The 22,537-nt window shown below is 46.6% G+C and overlaps 1 protein-coding gene across 4 annotated transcripts in view; it reads left to right on the top strand.

Annotated features, from left to right (window-relative positions):
- Positions 1-22,010, top strand: part of ENAH (ENAH actin regulator) — a 64,040-nt gene extending 42,030 nt beyond the window's left edge. Inside the window, exons 1-11 of one of the 4 annotated variants that reach the window (XM_077282195.1) lie at positions 6,671-6,815; positions 7,635-7,996; positions 9,811-10,593; positions 12,512-12,843; positions 13,210-13,355; positions 13,484-13,541; positions 14,140-14,188; positions 14,309-14,375; positions 15,956-16,034; positions 19,614-19,671; positions 20,700-20,883. In XM_077282195.1, coding sequence (XP_077138310.1) covers positions 6,748-6,815; positions 7,635-7,996; positions 9,811-10,593; positions 12,512-12,843; positions 13,210-13,355; positions 13,484-13,541; positions 14,140-14,188; positions 14,309-14,375; positions 15,956-16,034; positions 19,614-19,671; positions 20,700-20,737 — 2,040 coding nt within the window. In that variant the 5' untranslated portion in view covers positions 6,671-6,747 and the 3' untranslated portion in view covers positions 20,738-20,883. Of the gene's footprint in view, positions 1-6,670; positions 6,816-7,634; positions 7,997-9,810; positions 10,594-12,511; positions 12,844-13,209; positions 13,356-13,483; positions 13,542-14,139; positions 14,189-14,308; positions 14,376-15,955; positions 16,035-19,613; positions 19,672-20,699 lie in introns of those variants that run through there. The other 3 variants (XM_077282194.1, XM_077282196.1, XM_077282197.1) reach the window with 3 other exon arrangements.
- The last annotated feature ends 527 nt before the right edge of the window (positions 22,011-22,537 follow it).

Here is a 22,537-nt window from a genome sequence, read left to right as displayed (position 1 = left end):
TGGCTCTCCGCTCCTCCCCTGCAGTATACACCCTCCTGCTGGCTCCCAGCTCCTCCCCTGCAGTATACACCCTCATGCTGGCTCTCCGCTCCTCCCCTGCAGTATACACCCTCCTGCTGGCTCCCAGCTCCTCCCCTGCAGTATACACCCTCCTGCTGGCTCTCCACTCCTCCCCTGCAGTATACACCCTCCTGCTGGCTCCCAGCTCCTCCCCTGCAGTATACACCCTCCTGCTGGCTCTCAGCTCCTCCCCTGCAGTATACACCCTCCTGCTGGCTCTCCGCTCCTCCCCTGCAGTATACACCCTCCTGCTGGCTCTCAGCTAACCAGTTCTTGCATAGTGTCTGTCGGAGGCACACGGGTCTGTTTCAGACCCCAACGTTTTTATTTTATTTTTTACTTTTCTGTAAATTTTTATTTTTTAATTAACGGAGTGAAGGTGGCGACGGATCCTTTCAAGGTTCCGATCTCCCCCGAATCATCAACAGGCGAGCACAGCGAGTATACGTCCCCGTACCTCTCCTGCAACGTTGGAAGCCATGCCTGAGCTCACTTCAGGGGCGACGGTTCCTTCACGGTCCCGATCTCCCCACACCAGCAACGGGTGAGCACATAGTGTCGCCTCCATGTATCCTCTCCTGGAGCCAGGCCTAATGCCGGACAACTGGCCCTGTCCACCCGAGGGCTGAACTCCGTGGATGTACAGAGGCCCCTCTCTATGGCATCCGAGCAGCCCCCACTGTCCCGCCACTGTGAAATCGGATGGCACAAGGAGGCGGACGGTTCCTCTCCACCTCCCTGACAAAGGGATGGTGGATTGAGGTTTATCCCTGCACCATCCACGCTGCACAGAACAGCGCTGAAACCCACATCCGCGGCGGCTCCAGGCCGGGACGCGCACCGATGGTGAGTGGATTCGTCTTCAGAGGGATATCCACATGCTGACAGGCAGCCTCAGCCCACCTCTCTGAGGTAACGCTCTGGCCAGCTGCAAACATTTAGAGCCTGGCTTCGGCCGATGTGTAGGCCGAATCCCGGAAGTCTCGCCTGGAATGCCCTGCTGGTGTCGCCCGCCAGCTACAGAAATTTAGGCCCCGGCTTGGGCCTATTCAACATCGTGTCCGAGGCTCCGCCCCCACCAATTGGCGCTTCTCGCTCTCTGCGAGATTTTATCAACTCTGCAACTCCCGGTGGCCATCTTGGTCCAACCAGGCCGGCTCACACTGGGGCGACGTTTTTTTTGCATTAAAGGGGCACACCGACTCTACGTCAGTACCCATGTAAGGAAGTACCTGACCAGTATTCCCTGGTCTTAAAGGCACACGACCAGTATTCGCTGATCTTAAAGGCACACGACCAGTATTCGCTGGTCTTAAAGGCGCATGACCAGTATTCCCTGGTCTTAAAGGCGCATGACCAGTATTCCCTGGTCTTAAGGGCGCATGATCAATCCGAGGCAGCTTATCCTCTAGTTTCCCTCGGTGGACTTTGTCACTGACCACAATCCATGGTTCTCTGACCAAGAGATTGAATCCCTCCGTGTAGCCTCTGTGGCCCGGAGTGCTCGCAGGACCGATATACATGGCCCTATCCTACATGGGAGCCGTCGGCTAGCAGGGGCCGCAAGTATTCTAGAATCGTACAGGCGTCTAGAAACATACAGGCATCTAGAAAACAGAAGTTTTCGTTTCCTGCTCACTCACCAATGATTTGATGACAGCAAGGCTCTGAATATGGATTGGCTATTGCCTGAAATTGCCAGAGCTTCAGAGAAGAGTAACCAATCTCGTTACATTGACGAAGACTCTGGTTCTGCTCTAGACTACGCAGTGTCCCTCATAAGGAGACTAAACTCCCTTGTAGAACATTTGCCATTCAGTTCGGATAAGCGATTCACTGGACAGAAGCCTCTACGTGGGATTCCATGCCTGGCCTGATTTTTAAGGGCGACGAGTCCTTTAAAGGGCACCGATCTCCCCACACCATCAACAGACGAGCACACGGTGTGTCGCCTCCATGTTTCCTCTTCTGTTTCCAGGCCTAACGCCAGACAACCTGTCCTGTCTACCCGGATACCTGAACTCTGTGGATGTACAGAGGCACCCCTTTTTGGCGTACGAGCACCCCCCTCTGCATCACCACTATTTAGCGGATGATGCAAGAAGGCGGACAATTCCTCTCCACTTCCCTGTTAAGAGGTTGATGGATCGAGGGTTCCTAATTTTTATCTCTGCACCGTCAAAAGAGAGCGGCGATGGCAAGAGACTATGACCTGCTGGATGCAGCCGCACATTCTGCCACGGGGCAGATTAACCGGGTAGAATCTCCAGTGGTATACCTACCAGTATCCCTACCCGATGGGTCATCAATTAAAAATACCACGGACTGTCAGATAGCAAATCTGGTTAGTTGTGTCTTGCGGCTTCGGGTTCAGCGCTCTATCCTCCCTAGCCGCCGCATGGATTGCTAGAGCCATGGTCTCCTAGCTGGAGACCTTCACTACCTTGATTCACACCAGTAACAACTGGCCAATCAAATCTTTTGAGCGGGAGACTGACAAAGGATTGTATAAGGATTGTCCAGCACAGTCTAGATCTAAGGGATCTTGGTTCCAAAAAGGGGATCGAAAAGTAAGACCGACCCTGGACCTCAAACTTCTAACAACCTTTGACATGGTCCTCCTTCTTCGGATGGAATTCCTCTGCTCAGCCATTACTTCAACAGAAAAAGGTGCAGTTTCCGCATCCATCGATATTCGGGATGCTTACCCTCTTCAAAAATTCCTTCGCCTTTCCATTCGTGAACAGCATTTTCAAGTCACAACCTTGTCCTTCGGCCTTGCTTCGGCACCCAGAGTGTTCACACGGTTCATGGCGGATGTCATGTTTCTCTTGCACCCTAGAGGCGTGCTCGTCCTGCCCTGTTTGGTCGACTGTCCAGCCGCCCTTCCAGGACTACGCTGAGTTATCTATATCACTTGCAATACCCTCTCTCCTGGGCTGGCAGCTACACTTAGACAAGTTCTCCTCATTTCCAGCCCAGCAGATATCCTTTTTGAGGATGATCCTGCACACTTCTAGAAGGATGGTAATTCTCCCTCGAGACAAGGTCATGGCCCTTCAACAGGGAGCTCGCGCAAGGAGAGTTCTGAGGACTTGATTACTCACCCCCTCATTTCATTCGATTTGCTAGGAGAGTTCTGAGGAAAAATGGTGACGACAATGGAAGCGGTTTCCTTCGCTCCGCTCGTTTTCAGCAAGTCAAACAAACTTTCAGACTATAGTCTCTGAGCTCCTTCATCCAGGGCCTTTCTCTCGGTTCAATGGTTATTAGTAACTTCCAATGCCAGTCTTCTTCTCCCTATCATTGCTCTGGAGATCCGAACGGTAGTCCTACAGCAGGTCCACTGCCTTCTGGCGGGTCACCCTATCCGAACTCAATTGGATAACGGCGGTGCCATACGTCAATCACCTACCAGGTACCCACGGTCAGGCGCCATGACCGAGGTACCTCACATTCTCTGATGGGCCGAGATCTATCATCCGGTGATCTCGGCAGTATATATCCCAGGAGTAGAACTCTAGACGGCAAACAAATTCAGCCGTTAGGGTTCCGCCTCAAGTCAGTGGGAACTTCTCCCCGAGGTCTTCCATCAGATCTGCCTTCACTGGAGCTCTCCAGTTGTAGGTCGGATGACGTCCAGACTGAATGCCAATGTACTCGAGTTCATGGTTTGGCCTCGAGATCCAAGAGCCATCACACTCCATGCTCTGGTTCTGCCGTGGTACCAGTTTCTATAACTCCCCTTCCACTACTTCCAAAATCCTTTCAGAAGCAGAAAGGGGCCCCAGTGATCCTCCGAGATCCGCACTTACCACGTCAGTTTTTGTTTGCGGAGCTAGTATCTTCCCGCCTTATCGCAGCAAAACTGCAAGTAGGGACTTTCTCACAGGGAGTTTTCACACGTAGTTCTTCCCTATCGCATATCCACACTCTGACGAGTCTTTGGAGCTAGCTCCTCTGCTCTTTCAGACCTTTTTCCCTTATTACCTTCAAGGCAAGGTTATCCTCAGGCCATCCCCATCCCTTGTTACCAAGGTGGTACTGTATTACCACTGTTATGAGGGCATAGTTCTTCCCTCATCTCTTTCGACACCAGTCCACAAAATGGTATGAGTTCCCCATATTCTGGACGAAGTGAGTGCTCTGAGTAGGTACGTCTTGAGGACGGCGTCCTTCCGACGGTTGGACGCTTTATTTGGGCTTCCTGACGTTTTCAGGAAGGGTTTAGCTGTTTCATCGGCCATGATAACATGGTGAATTCGTTTCACCATCCAGGAGTCCGTGTTAGATGTCAGCCTATCTCCCTGTCTATCGAGGGTTGTAGGCACCAGGCGTCGGCAAGGCACGCCTGCAAGCTTGCGGATTCGTCCAGTCCGCATGCATTCTTAAAGCACTATTATTCCCGCACTTCCAAAGATGTGAGTCTGGGCAGGCAGACTCTGCAGGCCGCGGTGGCGCACTTGTAAGTAGCGGTTACACAGGGCCTGATCTGATGATGTCCCCACCCAGGGACTGCTTTGGGACGTTCCACAGTCTGTGTCCCCCAATGAGGCGAAGGAGAAATAGGAATTTTTGTGTACTCACCGTAAAATCCTTTTCTCCTAGCCAGTCATTGGGGGACACAGCTCCCACCCTGTTATTAGCTTATGCTTGTTTTTGTAATCTGACATGCTATACTCTCATATATAATATGACATGCTATACGCTCATATGTTATTGATCTCCTACTGCTTTTGCACAGAACTGGTTAGCTGAGAGCCAACAGGAGGGTGTATACTGCAGGGGAGGAGCTAACTTTCTTTGTATCACTTAGTGTCAGCCTCCTAGTGGCAGCAGCATACTCCACGGTCTGTGTCCCCCAATAATTGGCTTGGAGTAAACGATGTTACGGTGAGTACACAAAAATCCCTATTTTTTTTGTGGGGGGGGGGGGGGGGGTTGCTGGGTGGAGAGGTGAAAGATTTAATAGGAGGGTGATTGGATTTATTTCACGGATTGGTAGTTGCAATTTGGGGGTGGGTTGTTAATGTATGGATGGTTGTGTTAGTAATAGGGAGGATGGAGGTTAGCATGATTGTATTGATTTAGTCTATAGGTGTATAGCAGATGGGTGGGTTAGCGCATAGTTGATGGGTAGATAGACTGATCAGTTAGCAAGTAGTTAATGGATGGTTGGGTCATTTAGCAACGAATTGATGGATGGATGTATAGGTGGGTTAGTAAGCAAGCAGTTAATGGGTGGATGGTTTGGTTGGATGAGTGGGCTGGTTGGTGAGCAGGTGAGAGGACAGACTGGCATGTAGTTGAATAGATGGGCTGGTCGGTTTGCAAGCAATTGAAGGGTGGGTGACTGTTGGTAAGCAGTGGATAGGCGGGGCGGGTAGGCGAGCAGTGGATGGGCAGGTAGGCGAGCAGTGGATGGGCGGGTAGGCGAGCAGTGGATGGGCGGGTAGGCGAGCAGTGGATGGGCGGGTAGGCGAGCAGTGGATGGGCGGGTAGGCGAGCAGTGGATGGGCGGGGCGGTGAGCAGTGGATGCGCGGGGCGGTGAGCAGTGGATGGGCGGGGTGGCTAGCAGTGTTTGGGTGGGGCGGGTTTGCGAGCAGTGGATGGGCGGGGCGGGTAGGCGAGCAGTGAATGGGCAGGTAGGCAAGCAGTGGATGGGCGGGGCGGGTAGGCGAGCAGTGGATGGGCAGGGCGGGTAGGCGAGCAGTGGATGGGCAGGGCGGGTAGGCGAGCAGTGGATGGGCAGGGCGGGTAGGCGAGCAGTGGATGGGCGGGCGGGCAGGCGAGCAGTGGATGGGCGGGGTGGATAGGCGAGCAGTGGATGGGGGTGGGTTTGCGAACCGTTGGATAGATGAGTGAGTAGTCGGTGAAAGGATGGACTTGTGGGGTTGCGAGCAGTGGGACAGGGGAGCGGGCGGGTTGGTGATTGGTCGAGCGGGTTGGCGTGAGGGGGTTGGCGGGCGGTTGATGGGTTGGTCTTTAAGCAAGTAACTACTAACTGGATGGGTGAATGTTTCTGGTACAGTTACTCAGAATCTTGCTAATGACACGTTGTGGACAGTCCTGGTGAATGGCGGCTGTCACAACATGTAATGAATGGCGTCCTTGTTGGTGTCAGACTAGGACAATTATTTTAGGATTCTTTCGTCGCCTCAATCATTTCCTCCCGTTTCCTCCTCATTATGGCATCCATAAACATTGCGGCGGTAGAGCACGTCCGTCATCTGCGGCTCTACGACACGTGTAGTCAGCAGATGGTCTGTAGATGAGGATATTTATGGGGCACATTCAGTAATGGATTATTTATAGTTACTGAGGCTTGTTGGGCATCCCTCATTCCGAAAAAATCTGCCAAGCAGCTTAATATCTTCTGATGTAATATCCAGGAATAGGGCTTAGTCTGTCAGGGCATGCTGGGAGTTGTAGTCTCACATTAGCCGGCGGTGCTGCAGGTTGCTTATGTAGATCCTACTCCTCCTTCTCCTTTGGCTGCTATGTATTCCATAGTGCGGATGGCATCGGGGTGACTCACTGCCGTGCCCTCCTCTCCTCCTCTCCTCCTCCTCCTCCGTAAGCTTCGCTCACACTATTTATAGTCAGGAAGTCACAGCGAAGGCGAAACGCGCTTATAAAAAGGCGATGAGCGGCACAACACAGGGTTTACCGGGACGCGGGTCAGCATGAAGCCCTATGGATGTTATATTGTACTGCAGGGTGGAAATGGACCAAACGTGGATCGCTTCCTGCTGTAAGTACGGTGATCCTGGGTCAGATACAGAAAATGGGGCTTCATGGGGGGAAGGTACGAGATCCATATTTAGCGGGAGAGCATTCAAGGATCACGTCTGCTCCGTCCTGACAAAACCCCGGAGGGTCACTTGCTTCGGGTTTTATTTGGATGTGGCACATTTATAGACACCAGCCGGTCACTTTGGTCGTTGTATGTGGGTTTTTTTTTGCCGGCAGAACCATCAAGGATCTTGTACGGTGTTGCGGCACTGCTTTTGGTAGATGCTCCTTGCAACTCTACGTTTTGGTGATTTCAACCATGTCCAATGCTAAAGGGTCCGTAGTCGGCAATATGGCTACTCGGTCCCCGTAGATCAACATAAGCCCTAATTTTTGGCCCTGAATAAATGCATTTAAATAATTAAAACAAAACTGTCCACTAAGGTCAGAAATCCCTCGATCAGCCGGAGAAGTGATGGCCAGCTAGACGGTTCTTTCATGTAGTATTAAAGGGGATGTCCCGTATTAGAAAAACTTGGTTGCTTTCCTTCAGAAAATGCGCCACCACTCGCCTTTTGGTTGTCAGGTATTATGGCTGAGCCCGATTGAAAATAATGGCGCTGAGCTGCATTACCTCTCACTACCCATAGTCAGGGGTGATGCTGTTTCAGGAAGGGAACAGCAGTGGAGGTGATGTGACGTGCCTATTTATCTCTGTGCCAAGCACGGTTTTTCGTTCACTGCAACAAAGCGAACTGGTTTTCTTCTTAAATATTAATGTCCTCTGAGCGGAGCGTTTACCCAGTCACCATGGTTTCTTTTATCTCCCCCCGTCCAGGCAGCTGCAGGAGCAGCAACGACAGAAGGAGCAGGAACGGGAACGTCTGGAGCGCGAGCGCATGGAGCGAGAACGCATGGAACGAGAACGCATGGAACGAGAGCGGCTGGAGAGGGAGAGATTGGAGAGGGAGCGACTGGAGAGGGAGCGCATAGAGCGCGAACGCCTGGAGCGGGAGCGTCTAGAGCAGGAGCAGCTGGAACGAGAGCTCGAGCTGCAGGAGCGAGAACGACAGGAGCAACTAGAGCGCGAGCTGGAGGAACAAGAGAGGCTGGAGCAAGAGCGTCAGGAGGCCACGTTACAGGAGCAGCTAGAGAAGGAGCACCAGAAGTGGGAGCGCGAGAGGCGGGCGTCCAACACGGGTAAGATGTGCTCCACCCAGGTACTCGCCAACACTCACCCACACCGATATGCCCTGCAGCAACAGAGACGTCACCCCGGTCTAACGCAACCACGTCTGTGCAATCCCTGAGGCTGGACCATGCGTCCGCAGATTTGCTTCTGGGTTGGTTAATGATTGCGGGAGTGATGGCCTTCCTGTAATGTGTACGGGGGTGATGGCAGGCTTACTGGGGGGATGGATACCGCGTAAGATGCCTACCAAATTCAAAGGGGTTGTCCCATCGGGAACATTTTCAGCATTTCGACGCAGCAAACAAGTCCCGTCGCACACTGTCGAAGGGAGAGGTGGGCGCACATACGCAGCGCTCTCCACTCTATGGGAACTCGAACGCTATGGAATATGTCGGTACTATAGAAATGAAATTATGTCTGCAGAAGCTCCAAAAATTGCAGTGCGCTAGACCACTTTTTTCAAAGCTCTCATACAGTGTGTCCGTAAAGTCATGGTGCACTTTTATCATTTTCATTTTGGCATCCTTTCCCCGGCCCAATCATATCAGACCTGTTCATGAGGAGAGATAACAAGAACCAATCAAACACAAACTCATTTAAGCTGTCGCTGAGCCCCCCCCAGTCAGATTAACCCCTGATAAACTGAACTCTGATTAATACACTGCCAGGTCTGTTGACATCATTCAACCACAAGCTTATGCTATCGTTTGGATCTGTGTAGGGCAACAAATGGAGCCCACATCGAACTGCACTGAATAGGTATGAAACTGGGAGAGTTTTTCTTTTATTTGGAGCAGATTTCACATTTCTATCATTTTGACCAGTCACTAGAAAGCAACAACAAAAAAAGTACGCCATGACTTTACGGACACACTGTAGAAATTTAATGGATGTGGCGACAACCTTTCATTTCTGACAGCATGCAATGGTGCCCTGGTTTATAACGATTTTTTTTTTTGCAAGGAAATTAACGTGTAGTGTTTTTTTGTTTTTTTTCTTTTATAAAGACATCTGACACGTTCGTTGTTTCCTCTTCTAGTCGAGGGGTCAAATCCCTGCAATTTCTGCACAAATGGAGATTTTGCAGCAAAATCTTTCTGCCTAAACATCTGGGAGGGATGAATAGCTCTGACCCACATCTGGGGCACATGACGCCAATCTAATGGTATGGGGGTGCAAATGACCTGGTGAAAGAAGTGTAGGGAAGATTTTCCAACATTGTTTGGAGCAACACACAAATATCCAGTGTCCATCAATGATGTGTGATCACTTTGGGGGGGGTAGTCATCCATAGGTTACTCTGGCGGTGGTAGTCATCCAGAGGTCATGTTTGGGGTGGTAGTCATCCAGTGTGTTTGTTAGGGGTGGTAGTCATCCAGGGGTTGCTCTGGCGGTGGTAGTCATCCAGAGGTCACGTTGGCGGTGGGGGTGGTAGTCATCCAGAGGTCACGTTTGGGGTGGTAGTCATCCAGTGGTTGGGGTGGGGGTGGTGGTCATCCAGATGTCACATTGGCAGTGGGAGTGGTGGTCATCCAGAGGTCAAGTTAGCGGTGGGAGTGGTGGTCATCCAGAGGTCACGTTGGCGGTGGGGCTGGTGGTCATCCAGTGGTCTTGTTGGGGGTGGTAGTCATCCAGTGGTCATGGTAGGGGTGATCTCTCTGTTAATGCAGTAACCTTTATCTAATCTTCTTGTACTAACCGTAGATCTCATTGATACTCTTCCTCTGAATGCCGGTTTGGTTGCTTCATTAGCTCCTTTTTTTTCTCTCTCTCCTTTTTTTGTCCTGTCTGTTGCTGCCTTTATATCACATTCGCTCTCCAGACTCCTCATCTTATGACAATTCATTATATAACACTCAACATCTCGATTACTCGACGTGTCGGCCTCACTCATCATCTCCCATCTCTTACGCTAAAGCCATTTCCGTCCCAGCTTCTATATGTACAGACTCCACCGCCGACTATGTCATCGTCACCTCCCAGGCCATTAACTCCACGCCGCCGACACCTCCCCTCCGTCACTCGGCGTCACGTTTCGCCACATCTCTGGGGTCCGCCTTCCATCCCGTCCTCCCTCATTATGCAACCGTTCCTCGACCCATCAATAAAATCGCCAGACCTCCCTCACCGGTGAACCCTGCACCGCCACCGCCTCCACCTCCTGTGAAGCCCATCTCCTGGTCTGCTTCTAATTTTGCTCCTCTTCCTCCATCCCCACCAGTCATGATCAGTAGTCCTCCTGGCAAGGCTACTGGCCCCAGGGCCGTGCACCTAGTGTCTGCATCTCAGCTTGCCCTCCTGTCCAATGCACCCAATGGTCATGCCGATACGTCTTCATATGAAATGTCATGCACCCCAGCACCACCTCCTGCTCCACCGTTACCATTGTTTCCACCTTTCTCTCTGTCCTCATCTCAAGCCACCGCTTCTTCTCCATGCACTCCTCTTGTCTCAGCACCTTCATCCCAGCCTGGTGTTCTGCCTTCTCCTGCAGCTTCCCCTGCCTCTGTTGAGAATTCTTTAATCTCTGTGCTGGGAGACGCCTGTGCTTCTCAGCCAGACTTGACCACAACCTCTCAGCCGATTGACCCTGCGACCCATCCGGGTAAGGCTTTCCGTCACTGCAAATAACTGACTAACCTATGACATGCATTCATAAGGCTTGTGAAAGTGGAAAGTGAGCACGTAGGTCTGCATCCAGGACCTCCACATGGGGATGGTGGGGGAGCCATACTCTTGGTATCTGCGGATATTCTGGTTTTGCTCTCTGCTTTCAGCAATGCACCAGGAGAGCAGCATGCGTTAGGTCTGTCGTACACCTACACAGCGGCATATGTCAGCCTTAACTAGTGGCAGCATTTTTTTTTTCATGCACTGTGTATCTTTTTTTTTTTTTTTTTTCCCTGACACATGCACTGTGTCCATATTTTTTCCTGCCGCAATGCACTGTGTCCATATTTTTTCCTGACGCTGCCCTGTGTACATTTAGGCTATGTGCACACCTTCAGGAAGGTCTGCAGAATATTCCTGAACAAAACCGGAGTTTTTCAGCAGGAAATCCGCATGCATTTTTATCGTGGTTTTTTTTTGCCCGTTTTTGGCAGATTTTCTGTGATTTTTCCCGGAGCTTCCCAATGCAATAATATTGCTGCAAAAATGCGAGAAATCTGCAAAATTAATGAACATGCTGCGTTTTTTACCGCGATGCGTTTTTTTTTCGCGGAAAAGAACGCGGCATGTGCACAAAAATTGCGGATTGCATTGAAATGATGGCATGCTTCATGTAAGCTTTTTTTTTTTTAGCGTTTTTTCCATGGAAAACAGCCAAAAAAAACACAAAATCCTGGACGTGTGCACATAGCATTATTGTCCCCCCTAATGCATGCCCTATGTGCCTTTTTTTTCTTGGTTTCCCCTGCCGCGTGCCCTGTGCGCTCCCCTCCTACATTTCTGAATGCGGTGTGCATTTATTTTTTTCCTACCGCATGCACTGTAGGGTTCCTGCCTCCATGCCGCATGTTTTTTGCTTTCTTTTTTTATCCCCCCTGCACTCCCAATGCATGCACTTGGTACTTGGTGCATTTTTTTTTCTTTTTGCTTCCTGATGCATGTTCTGAACGTGAACTAAAAACAAGGTGTGAACAGAATCTTAACATCTTAGTCCAAATCTGCAATGCAGGATCTCGGCTATGATGCGATGCTCGGTGCACACCCTACATCTGAGTATTGGCGGACCACTGACTCCAAACCAGTGGCGGTAGTTATAGCGCTACCTCCCCCCTCCCCCCCAATCGCTATGATGGGTCCTGGATCATCTGGACCAGGTGCTGCTCCGTTCTCCTCATATGGAGCTTAGCGCCTATGTTCAAGTGATAGGGAGGGGTCTCGTACTATTGTTACCTATCCTGTGAATCGTTGATCAATGTTATTTGAGAATAGATTTTGGTTTTACTCCAGCACACATCAATTGATGCAAAAAAAAAAAAATGAACATTGCAAAATACCACTGGCCATAGCCGTGCAGAATACAAAGTCCGCACCTCCTAACAAACTAAAATAACCTGCAACCTCAACAACCACCCGGCGGGCGCGGAGATATGTGCAAATGTTATATTTTGTTAATTATTTTAAATGCCATTTCATACAATTTTTGCAAATATCCCGGCACCCTCTGCGGCATTGCTGTGCCTGTCGATGGGCCTCTAGCGCCCTCTTGTGGATCCGATAGTGTATTTTAGATCAGCTTTTTTTTTTTTTTTTTTTTGCCCTGGGGTTTTTCCACATATGCGGCATCCAGACCGCAGGCCCTCACAAGCCACACTTCATCCTAGGGTGAAAAATCTCGTTATGTTTCTCAATTTAACTTTTGTCTAATTTTACTAACAGTTTAATGTTTGGGGTTTTTTGAGTGTTGAAGTTAATGAAATCCATCAATATCACATCTATCAACTAGAGCAGGACTTAGTTTGGCTGTAATATCTACTGCTATTATTTTTTTTTACTTATGCTCTTATTTCCTATAGGTGTTGTTCCGGGACCACCAGCACCTCCTCCCCCACCCCCTCTTCCTCCAGGGTCAAATGTGTCTCAGACGTCGTCGGCCACTGCACCCCTACCACCACCACCTCCTCCACTTCCTCCATCTTGTCCGGCACCACCTCCTCCGCCCGGACCTCCACCTCCGCCAGGACCGCCACCACCTGCACCTATGTCTGCACCTCCACCACCAGCTCCTCCGCCGCCACCTGCACCCCCACTTCCATTCTCTATGGCCTCCATTAGCTCAGAAGAAAACCGTCCATTATCAGGCTTGGCGGCTGCGCTGGCTGGTGCCAAACTGAAAAAAGTTTTTCGGGTAAGAGGATTTTTTTACTTTGTGCCATTAATGGACTTTTATTGTATATTACACCATAATGGGGCTAGTTCGGTGAACATATAAATAATTCCGAGTGCATGGACCACCCATGTAGCACACATAGACCCTTTCTAGCCAGTGCACATTTTCCATAGAGTAACTGTTAAACAGCGATTTTTAGCATTTTTTTTCCTCTTAGATGTATTTTCCTTATGGCAAAATTAATTTTAGATATTGATGTGATCATTATATTTATTATTATTATTATTATTATTTTTTTTTTTTATTCATTTTAATTTTTTTTTATTATTTTTTTTGTATCTGTGTTTTTTTTAAATGTTTTTCAATGACTTCTCCGTTTTGCAGGCTGACGATGGCTCCAGTGCAGTTAGTTCGAGCTCCGCCGGGGCCAGTTCGGGCCCACCCAAGACAGAATCTAGCCGCGGGAACGGTCCTCTTCCGATGGGTGGGGGAGGCTTGATGGAGGAAATGAGCGCATTACTAGCAAGAAGGTGAATTATTACTGAGGGCTCCAGGGACTGTGCAACCTAGGATATGATATTGCTGTCACTTTTTGGCAGTGCTGTAAAATCAATATTATTCTGTACTAGATGCCATGTTTTTCTGTGCAATTTTATAGGAGACGAATCGCTGAAAAAGGACCGAACATAGAACCGGACGCGAAAGAAGAGAAGATGGTATGTGAAGAAAACCTGCCCCTACACCCAGACCATATACCTCGTTTCCTCCTTCAGCTGATTTACGTTAAGAGGGTGTACACCATCCTGACCAGGTCCGACTTAATCTGATCCTGCAGTTATCCTCACTTTTATCTGCCCCTCTCCTAGTGACGAGAGTAACACATGACTACAGGAGGTTGTGTTTGTAGTCTGTTACCATGGAGACACGTAGCTCTGCATAGGAGCTGCATACACTGTCACCTTGGAACCAACCACAAAAACAACAGTGTGTAGCCATATCGCAGTCATGTGTTCCTTTCTATTAAAAATAGCATGAAGAGGGGCAGATAGAAGGGGATATAACTACAGTCAGACTACACAGGGTTTGTTTTCAGCCTGTGTCCATGGAGACACATTGTTTAGGAAAGGAGCTGCGTACAACAGGATTATTTTTACTTGAATTTTTTTTTTTAATTTGCAAACTTGCTTCCTTTTAGTATGTTGAGCAAAAAAAAAAAAGATTGCAAAATTTAAACATATTATATTGTTTATAAATAGGGAAAAAAAGGCACCGAGTCGCGTGATTGAAGTATTTTGGCATTTTTATTTCTCACAGGAGGAGCCAGAGGCTGCGCCTACGAAAGCCTCGTCCGCTGGCACACCAGGTAGGAACCGCACTTTCTCATGTTATCATATACAGGTTGTGTCTTGCACCCAACAAACAGCCCCAAATCCTCTGCTTTTTTTTTTTTAAATAATCCCTTTTTTTTTTTTTTTCCTCACAGAACCTACAAGAAAGCCTTGGGAAAGAACAAACACGATAAATGGTAGCAAATCCCCCGTTATCTCCAGGTAAGATGGGGAAAGACCACAAGTCCGTCGGCGTTTGTTTAACCCCTTGGCGACATCCGCCGTACATGTGTGGCTGACGTGCGCACTGCTTGTATGGTGCTGGCCCCAGAAATGGAGCCTGTCCTGTACAGAGCAGGCGACGACCGTTATACAGCCGGCACCCCAGGGGGGATATCTAGCTCCAATCACTACAGTTTACCCTCTTAAATGCTGCTTTCAAGCATGACTGCGGTATTTAAAATGTTTTTAACATGGCGGCCGTTCATTCTGTTCCCATTGGTCCCCTGAGCGTCGTCATCCTGTGGTGCCGTATAATATAGAGGTTACTGAAGGCCCCCATGTCTGCAATGTTAGAACCGCTAGGCTATGAAGCCCTGATTGAGGCTGATTTCCATAGGGGATTGATACTTTTACAATATTTTGCAGTATTACAGTATTGCTGCATATTATACCAGCGAATCGCAGATTCAAGTCCCCCTAGGGGAACTAAAATGTAAAAAAGAATTAAATAAATAGATATAGAAATTTGTCATGTACCCGCTCTCAGCACATGACTTGGGGTTGCGCCTGCAAGGGTTAATCTCAGTCCAGCATTCAACCTCTGTCCTATGCTGTAATGGGAGCATAAATCACACACTGACCCAGGCCACACACCCGCTCATACACGCTGCCACCACTCACCAAACGCACTGGTGATGAGTCCCAGAAATATTACTACTGTCTGCCAATCATAAGGCTCACACACTTTAAGGCTATGGATTATTTTAGAGCATACAAGGTTCAGACTTATTAAAGGGAGGGAGAAATATGGAATGGCTCACATCAGCTTTCCAGGCTGCCCCCACATGTGAACATCTTTCTGTGTGTGTAGGCCTAATTTATAGAGCCAACCTGGAGGTCAAATTTCTAGACCAGCCTATCATGTTAATATTCTAATTACTGGTTTGTGATTGGACCATGGCCACTCCACCAATGAATATATTATTTTCTCTGAAGCTTTGTGTAACATTTCTCATAGATAGTGTCATGCTGTAATTGGCATCTCCAAAGGAGCCAGAAGGTGTGAAATGTTTCCACTTCTAGGTTCTTAGCAAGGTCCCCTGGCGAGATTAGAGACAGGAGACTGTCTTCTCAGGATAACATATGCTGTGAACCCTGTGAGACCTGCAGTCTCAGGACAGATGTTAAATTACTGCTAGTTATACATCCATACCTATACATATTTCACTACAGTGTATGTATATATAAATAAAATTATTAGTGTGTGTGTGTGTGTGTGTATAATATAGATAATCACATGTGGTATCATCACTGTGTGCATGATTGCCCAAACTAACAAAATATCAAAAATGTTTGTCCCACATGAAGAAAATAAAAATAAAATGCTCGAGTTTCTTTTTAATCACTTTTCCCTAAAAAAAAATAAAAATCAATGGAAAAAAAAAAGCCTCATGCAATTCTATCAACCAATCCAAAAAAAGCACGCTATGGCTTTTAGGTTCGGTATTAGGTCTGTTTATCTTTGTTTTTTGTAACTGTAATCAGGTTTATTGCAAAACTATTTTATTGTGTTTGCACAGACCAAAGTCTACACCATCGGGGCAGCCAAGTGCCAACGGGGTACAGTCAGAAGCCTTGGACTACGACAGACTGAAGCAGGTAAAAACAAAACCAAAAAAAACGACGCCAGCACCCAGGAAAGCCGAGAGTGGATGAGCGTCCTTGATAATTCTCCCTTAAAGGGGATGTTCAGCATAGGTTGCTTTCCTAATGTGAAGCGACTGGCAAGTATCTCCGCGTCCAGAAGTCTGAGCTGTCAAAATACAAAATTTAATCCAATCGATAAACACCGTAGACTGAAAAAATGAAATCCGCCAAAATTGCAGGGTGTTTGTTTTTTTGTTTGTTTTTTTGTCACTGCAAAAAATGCAGTAAGCAGCAATCAAAAATATAATTTATACCAAAATGGGATCGCTAAAAACGTCGTCCCGCCCTGCAAAAAATAAGCCCTTACACAGCCAAAAAATAAACATTACAGGTCCCGTAATTATTTTTTTATACATATTTCAAAATTTTCCAATTTTTTTTACACCAATAAAATATTTTAAAAAAACTGTACAAGTTTGGCATCACCATAATTGTGCTGACCTCGACAATCGTGACGCCAGGTCATTTTTACTACACAATATATGCCGTAAAAAAAAGTTCACAAAAATCGATTGCACTTGAAATTTTTTGTTTTCCAGCGTACTATGTGGTAAAATAAATGGTGTCATTCAAAAGTACATCTCCACCTGCAAAAAGCAAGACTTATGTGATAAGAAAAAAAATGTGTGAAAAGAAAATCCCTAAAACGGAAAGGGGTTAAATTTATGGTGCTTTGTTCTGGGCTTTAATCCTGCACCTCTGTAAATGTACAGATATTCCCATCGCCAAAATCCTATCCCAATATATAGTAGGTGTAGTAATAATAATAGCAAATACTTCCATTTAGAAATGTAGAATAGTTCTTCTGATAAACTAGGTTGCTTACCCCAAGTGCAGGCATTCCACTAGCTTAGGTATCCATGGTTACAACCACTCATATAGTGACAGGTAGTTGTTAATGGCTTTAACCATGGATACCTAAGCTGCATCAATGCCCTGCACATTGAGTAAGTGACATAGCGAATCAGAAGAACTATACTACATTTCTAATTGGAGGTATTTGTTAATATTATCATTATGCCTACTATATATTGGGATAGGATCTTTGCTTGGAGATTGGAATACCCCTTTAAGCTCCTGGAATGGCCTGGTCCCCTGTTGTCATATACAGCCGGGTCTGTGGGAAGAAGACAGTTGAAGTTTATTAGCGCTTCTATCTTATATTTTGCCGGCTACATAACGATCAATAAAGTGTACAGAAGCATCGGTACAGCAGATACGGTAATCTTGTAGCCGACATAGCAGAGCTTACTGGGTCCAGGCAGATTCAGGTCCGCTCTGCCAGTAACGGTCTCATTCCACTGGACTGTTTCCCCTGTAACTGGGGCTTCTATGAATTCTCCAGTCACACTGGGGGGAAAAAAATGAAATAGGAAAAAAAACAAGTGCTCTCCAGGCATATATTTGTCTTTTCTTTTTGTGATCTCTTGGGGGACAAATTATGCAAGGAAAAAAAAATAAATAAAAAATCTCAGTACAGACCAAAAGTTTGGACACACCTTCTCATTTACAGATTTTTCTGTATGAAAATTGTACATTCACAACTGAAGGCATCAAAACTATGAATTAACACATGTGGAATTATATACTTTACAATAAAGTGTGAAACAACTGAAATTATGTCTTATTCTAGGTTCTTTAAAGTAGCCACCTTTTGCTTTGATGACTGTTTTGCACACTCTTGGCATTCTCTTGATGAGCTTCAAGAGGTAGTCACTGGGAATGGTCTTCCAACAATCTTGTAGGAGTTCCCAGAGATGCTTAGCACTTGTTGTCCCTTTTGCCTTCACTCTGCGGTCCAGCTCACCCCAAACCATCTCGATTGGGTTCAGGTCTGGTGACTGTGGAGGCCAGGTCATCTGGCGTAGCACCCCAGCACTCTTCTTCTTGGTCAAATAGCCCTTACACAGCCTGGAGGTGTGTTTGGGGTCATTGTCCTGTTGAAAAATAAATGATGGTCCAACTAAACGCAAACCAGATGGAATAGCATGCCGCTGCAAGATGCTGTGGTAGCCATGCTGGTTCAGTATGCCTTCAATTGTGAATAAATCCCCAACAGTGTCACCAGCAAATCACCCCCACACCATCACACCTCCATGCTTCACGGTGGGAACCAGGCATGTAGAGTCCATCCGTTCACATTTTCTGAGTCGCACAAAGACACGGTGGTTGGAACCAAAGATCTCAAATTTGGACTCATCAGACCAAAGCACAGATTTCCACTGGTCTAATGTCCATTCCTTGTGTTCTTTAGCCCAAACAAGTCTCTTCTGCTTGTTGCCTGTCCTTAGCAGTGGTTTCCTAGCAGCTATTTTACCATGAAGGCCTGCTGCACAAAGTCTCCTCTTAACAGTTGTTGTAGAGATGTGTCTGCTGCTAGAACTCTGTGTGGCATTGACTTGGTCTCTAATCTGAGCTGCTGTTAAACTGCGATTTCTGAGGCTGGTGACTCGGATAAACTTATCCTCAGAAGCAGAGGTGACTCTTGGTCTTCCTTTCCTGGGGCCATCCTCATGTGAGCCAGTTTTTGTAGCCCTTGATGTTTTTTGCCACTGCACTTGGGGCCACTTTCAAAGTTTTCCCAACGGACTACCCTTCATTTCTTAAAATAATGATGGCCACTCGTTTTTCTTTACTTAGCTGCTTTTCTCTTGCCATAATACAAATTCTAACAGTCTATTCAGTAGGACTATCAGCTGTGTATCCACCAGACTTCTGCACAACACAACTGATGGTCCCAACCCCATTTATAAGGCAAGAAATCCCACTTATTAAACCTGACAGGGCGCACCTGTGAAGTGAAAACCATTCCCGGTGACTACCTCTTGAAGCTCATCAAGAGAATGCCAAGAGTGTGCAAAGCAGTCATCAAAGCAAAAGGTGGCTACTTTGAAGAACCTAGAATATAAGACATAATTTCAGTTGTTTCACACTTTTTTGTTAAGTATATAATTCCGCATGTGTTAATTCATAGTTTTGATGCCTTCAGTGTGAATGTACAATTTTCATAGTCATGGAAATACAGAAAAATCTTTAAAGGGAACCTGTCACCCCCAAAATCGAAGGTGAGCTAAACCCACCGGCATCAGGGGCTTATCTACAGCATTCTGGACCGCGGCACCCATCGGACCAGAACAGAACAGAACCGCCCCGCAGGTGAGTATAATCTAAAATCTTTTTCTCATCTTTTAGGATACATCGGGGGCTTATGTACAGCATTACAGAATGCTGTAGATAAGCCCCTGGTGCCAGTGGGCTTAGCTCACCTTCGATTTTGGGTTGACAGGTTCCCTTTAAATGAGAAGTTGTGTCCAAACTTTTGCTCTGTACTATATATATAATATTTATTTTTATTATATTGTCCTGTGTGTATGGCCAGGAGGTGAGGGGTAAGGTGGGACGCGATGCAGCAGGGGTGTTACCGGGCTTACAATGCCATAATCCGCCCCTGGGGGGATGTCGCACTGTTTAATCACTGCCCTATTTGATGTCGCTTCTTATATATTTTTTCCCCTTCTCTCCGTCTTTCAGGACATTTTAGAAGAGATGAGAAAAGAACTAGCAAAACTGAAAGAAGAGCTCATCGACGGTAAGCGCAGAAAGTGGCACGATCGCTCCCATATACGCCTGACGAGAAGGGCGCGACTTTGCCTTTATCAGACATCTGGTCATCCAGAAGGTCTGATACTCCGGCACTATCGAACGACAACAAGCAGAAATCATTAAACTGTAGATATTGAGAATTTTGCAAGACTTGTGACATGACCATCCGAAATCGAGCAGAAAACCTTATGTCCCTCTCTACGCTATGTGAGGAGACCTACTTTGTAGGAAGATTGCAAGTTGCTGATGGTAGAGGGACGCTTTAGGAGCAGAATGTATGGGGTCGCGAGTCACCAATTTGTATGGAGCCTCAAGTCCTGCCTGCGCACTGGGACTGCAGTGTGTGGGACTGACTGAGATGGTCAAAATGCACGACCAGCGCTAAATTCATAGGGGGACCGCCAAGTTAATGAGCTGCAGTACCGTTCAAGGCCACAACGCATGTAATGGCGCCACTTTCAATCAGCTGATCGGCAGAGGTGACGCTCAGATGTTGTTATGAAAAGCCCGTTATAAGGCTACATGCCCAATAGTAAAGTCTCAGAAAAGCCCCTCTGAACATAAAACTTTAGGCTTCCAATTAGCACTGCCAATTAAGAGTTTAACCATTTAAATCTCTAAGAGCAGAATTAAAGTCGAGCGATCACGTCTTGTGGCCGTTACGGCCGGCACCTTTTAACTCCCAGTTAGCCCAGCCACAGGCTGAGTTTTGCAGGAGGTTGAGAAACACCTTAAAAAAAAAATAAATAAAAAACATTATATATATATATATATATATATATATATATATATATACATACACACACACACACACACACACACACACACACACACACACACACACACACACACACACACACACACACACACACACATTTTTTTGGGGTCATTGGTCACCTTTTGTCGTCACTTCTTAAACTTTAGGTGTTTTTTTTTGTTGTTTTTTGCACTATTTCAGTTCTCTAGCTAACACATTTCCCTTTTTTTTTTTTTTTTTTTCTCGTCCTATTTTAGCCATTCGGCAAGAGCTTGGAAAATCAAACAGTACATAGAAAAAACCCCGGCGGGAGGCGGCTCTGTGCCCTCTTTAGAAAGGACTTCATCTTTTTTTCTAAGCTGTTTTCAAGGAAGTCTTGAGAAATCCTGCAACCTGGGAAGCGCAAATAAAAGATCTTTCGGAAACTTCAGTTTGGATGTTATACCGAATCTCTCCTGGATTTTTCTGCCTTTTACATTTTCCCTCCCTTCTTGCACCTCAAGAGCGATGGTCTTAAGAAGAAAAAAAAACAAACACTGAACTATAATTATGCAGAAATTCCGATCTCCTGATTATTTTTATTATATATATTTTTTTTCCCTGTCCAATGAGCTCGCAGCGCGTTCACGAGAATCCTACTCCGTCAAAACCTCCTCGCCTATAGTACCATGATCCAGAGGAGAGGAAAGTGTCGGGTCTAGCAAGTTATCACGTGTAACTCAGGTTCGTCTTCCTACAATGTTCATTCATTTTTTATTTTACGACGCCGCTGTATACTGGGTACCACGGTCTTTTTTTTTTTTTTTCTCCCGGAGGAGTCTGGTCTTTAGGAAGAAATTGGTGGAAAGAGACGAGAGTTTTGCACATGGAGGGGCCTTTTTTTTTTTTTTTTTTTTTTTTACAATTTTTTTGTTATATACTTTTTTGGAATTTCAGAAAAGAGAAGACTAACAAGTATAAAGAATAAAAAAAAAAAAAATGCTACTACCAAATCATTTAAAAAAAAAAAAAAAAAAGTAACGATTTAGTTAGAAATTTACTTTACTTGCATGGGAAGAAGGAAAAGAAAAATAGGGTCCCGTGCACGTCACGATGGCGGGCTGTCCTGGGTACGACACCGCGTTTTACGTAACAAAAGTCTCTTTGATTTCTTGGTTATTTTCTCGTAACTGCCTTCTCCGCCATGATGGCCCGTACCTACATGAATGACATAAATCCGGCTTTAGTTTTTGTTTTGTTTTTCTTTTTGCGCTTTCAATCATGACATTGATGACCGAGTGGATTGTACCAAGGGTTTTTGAAAGGAAGATTCGTCTGAAGTTTCAGAATATTTTGCACAGGATGTTAAAAGGATGTAAAAAGTTTGCGAAGGACATTGGTAACGTTTTTGGATGGAATTGTGCCATATTGACTGCAGCCCGAAAGGAAAGGAAACCTTCGAAACCCACCCTAGTAATTGCTGGACGCCAAAGCAGGACACCTCTACGAACATTGATCACGTGGACCTTTTCGACGCTCTTCTGATACTTGCTAAAACTCCATTGACTTTCCAAAATCTCCCCCACCGCAAAAAAATAAAATCAACCAATACGTGCAAGCAGCCATTTTTCTCCCCCCGCCTAGACCCCTAAGATATAAACTGTTCTGCATGGTACGAAGTCATGAAGGTTGTGGACTAGTTGGGACAGGCTTGTCCAGGACCGGCTCACATCAGGGCTTTGTCATCTTCTACTATGTTTTTTTTTTTTCTGTCGGCCAATGTATGTTTTGTTTTCTGTTGGCGCGTTTTCTGTTACCAGACTAAGCCAACTGCGAGCAGTCCAAAGTATATGACAACCCATGAAAAGGGGGGAAGACGGGGTCCTCCCACATTGATTTTTTTTTTTTTTTTCTTAGTTTTAAATGAAACCGATTTTATGCACTATGCGTTTTCGTGCCTTGGTCTAAAGATGAAATCTGAATTTTCAGTTCTAGAGTAATCAATTGTCTCCATCTCGCATTTACATCCCGTGTGGCATATCAGAACCTTTTTTTTGTTCCCAAAAGTAAAAAAAACACTCCGACCCCACCCCAATGTTCCAACATGAATAAATAC

The sequence above is a fragment of the Ranitomeya variabilis genome, chromosome 2 (genome assembly GCF_051348905.1).
Source record: "Ranitomeya variabilis isolate aRanVar5 chromosome 2, aRanVar5.hap1, whole genome shotgun sequence".
Taxonomy (NCBI): Eukaryota; Metazoa; Chordata; class Amphibia; order Anura; family Dendrobatidae; genus Ranitomeya; species Ranitomeya variabilis.
Note: the sequence above shows the minus strand (reverse complement) of the source record. Positions and strands in the feature narration are given on the sequence as shown.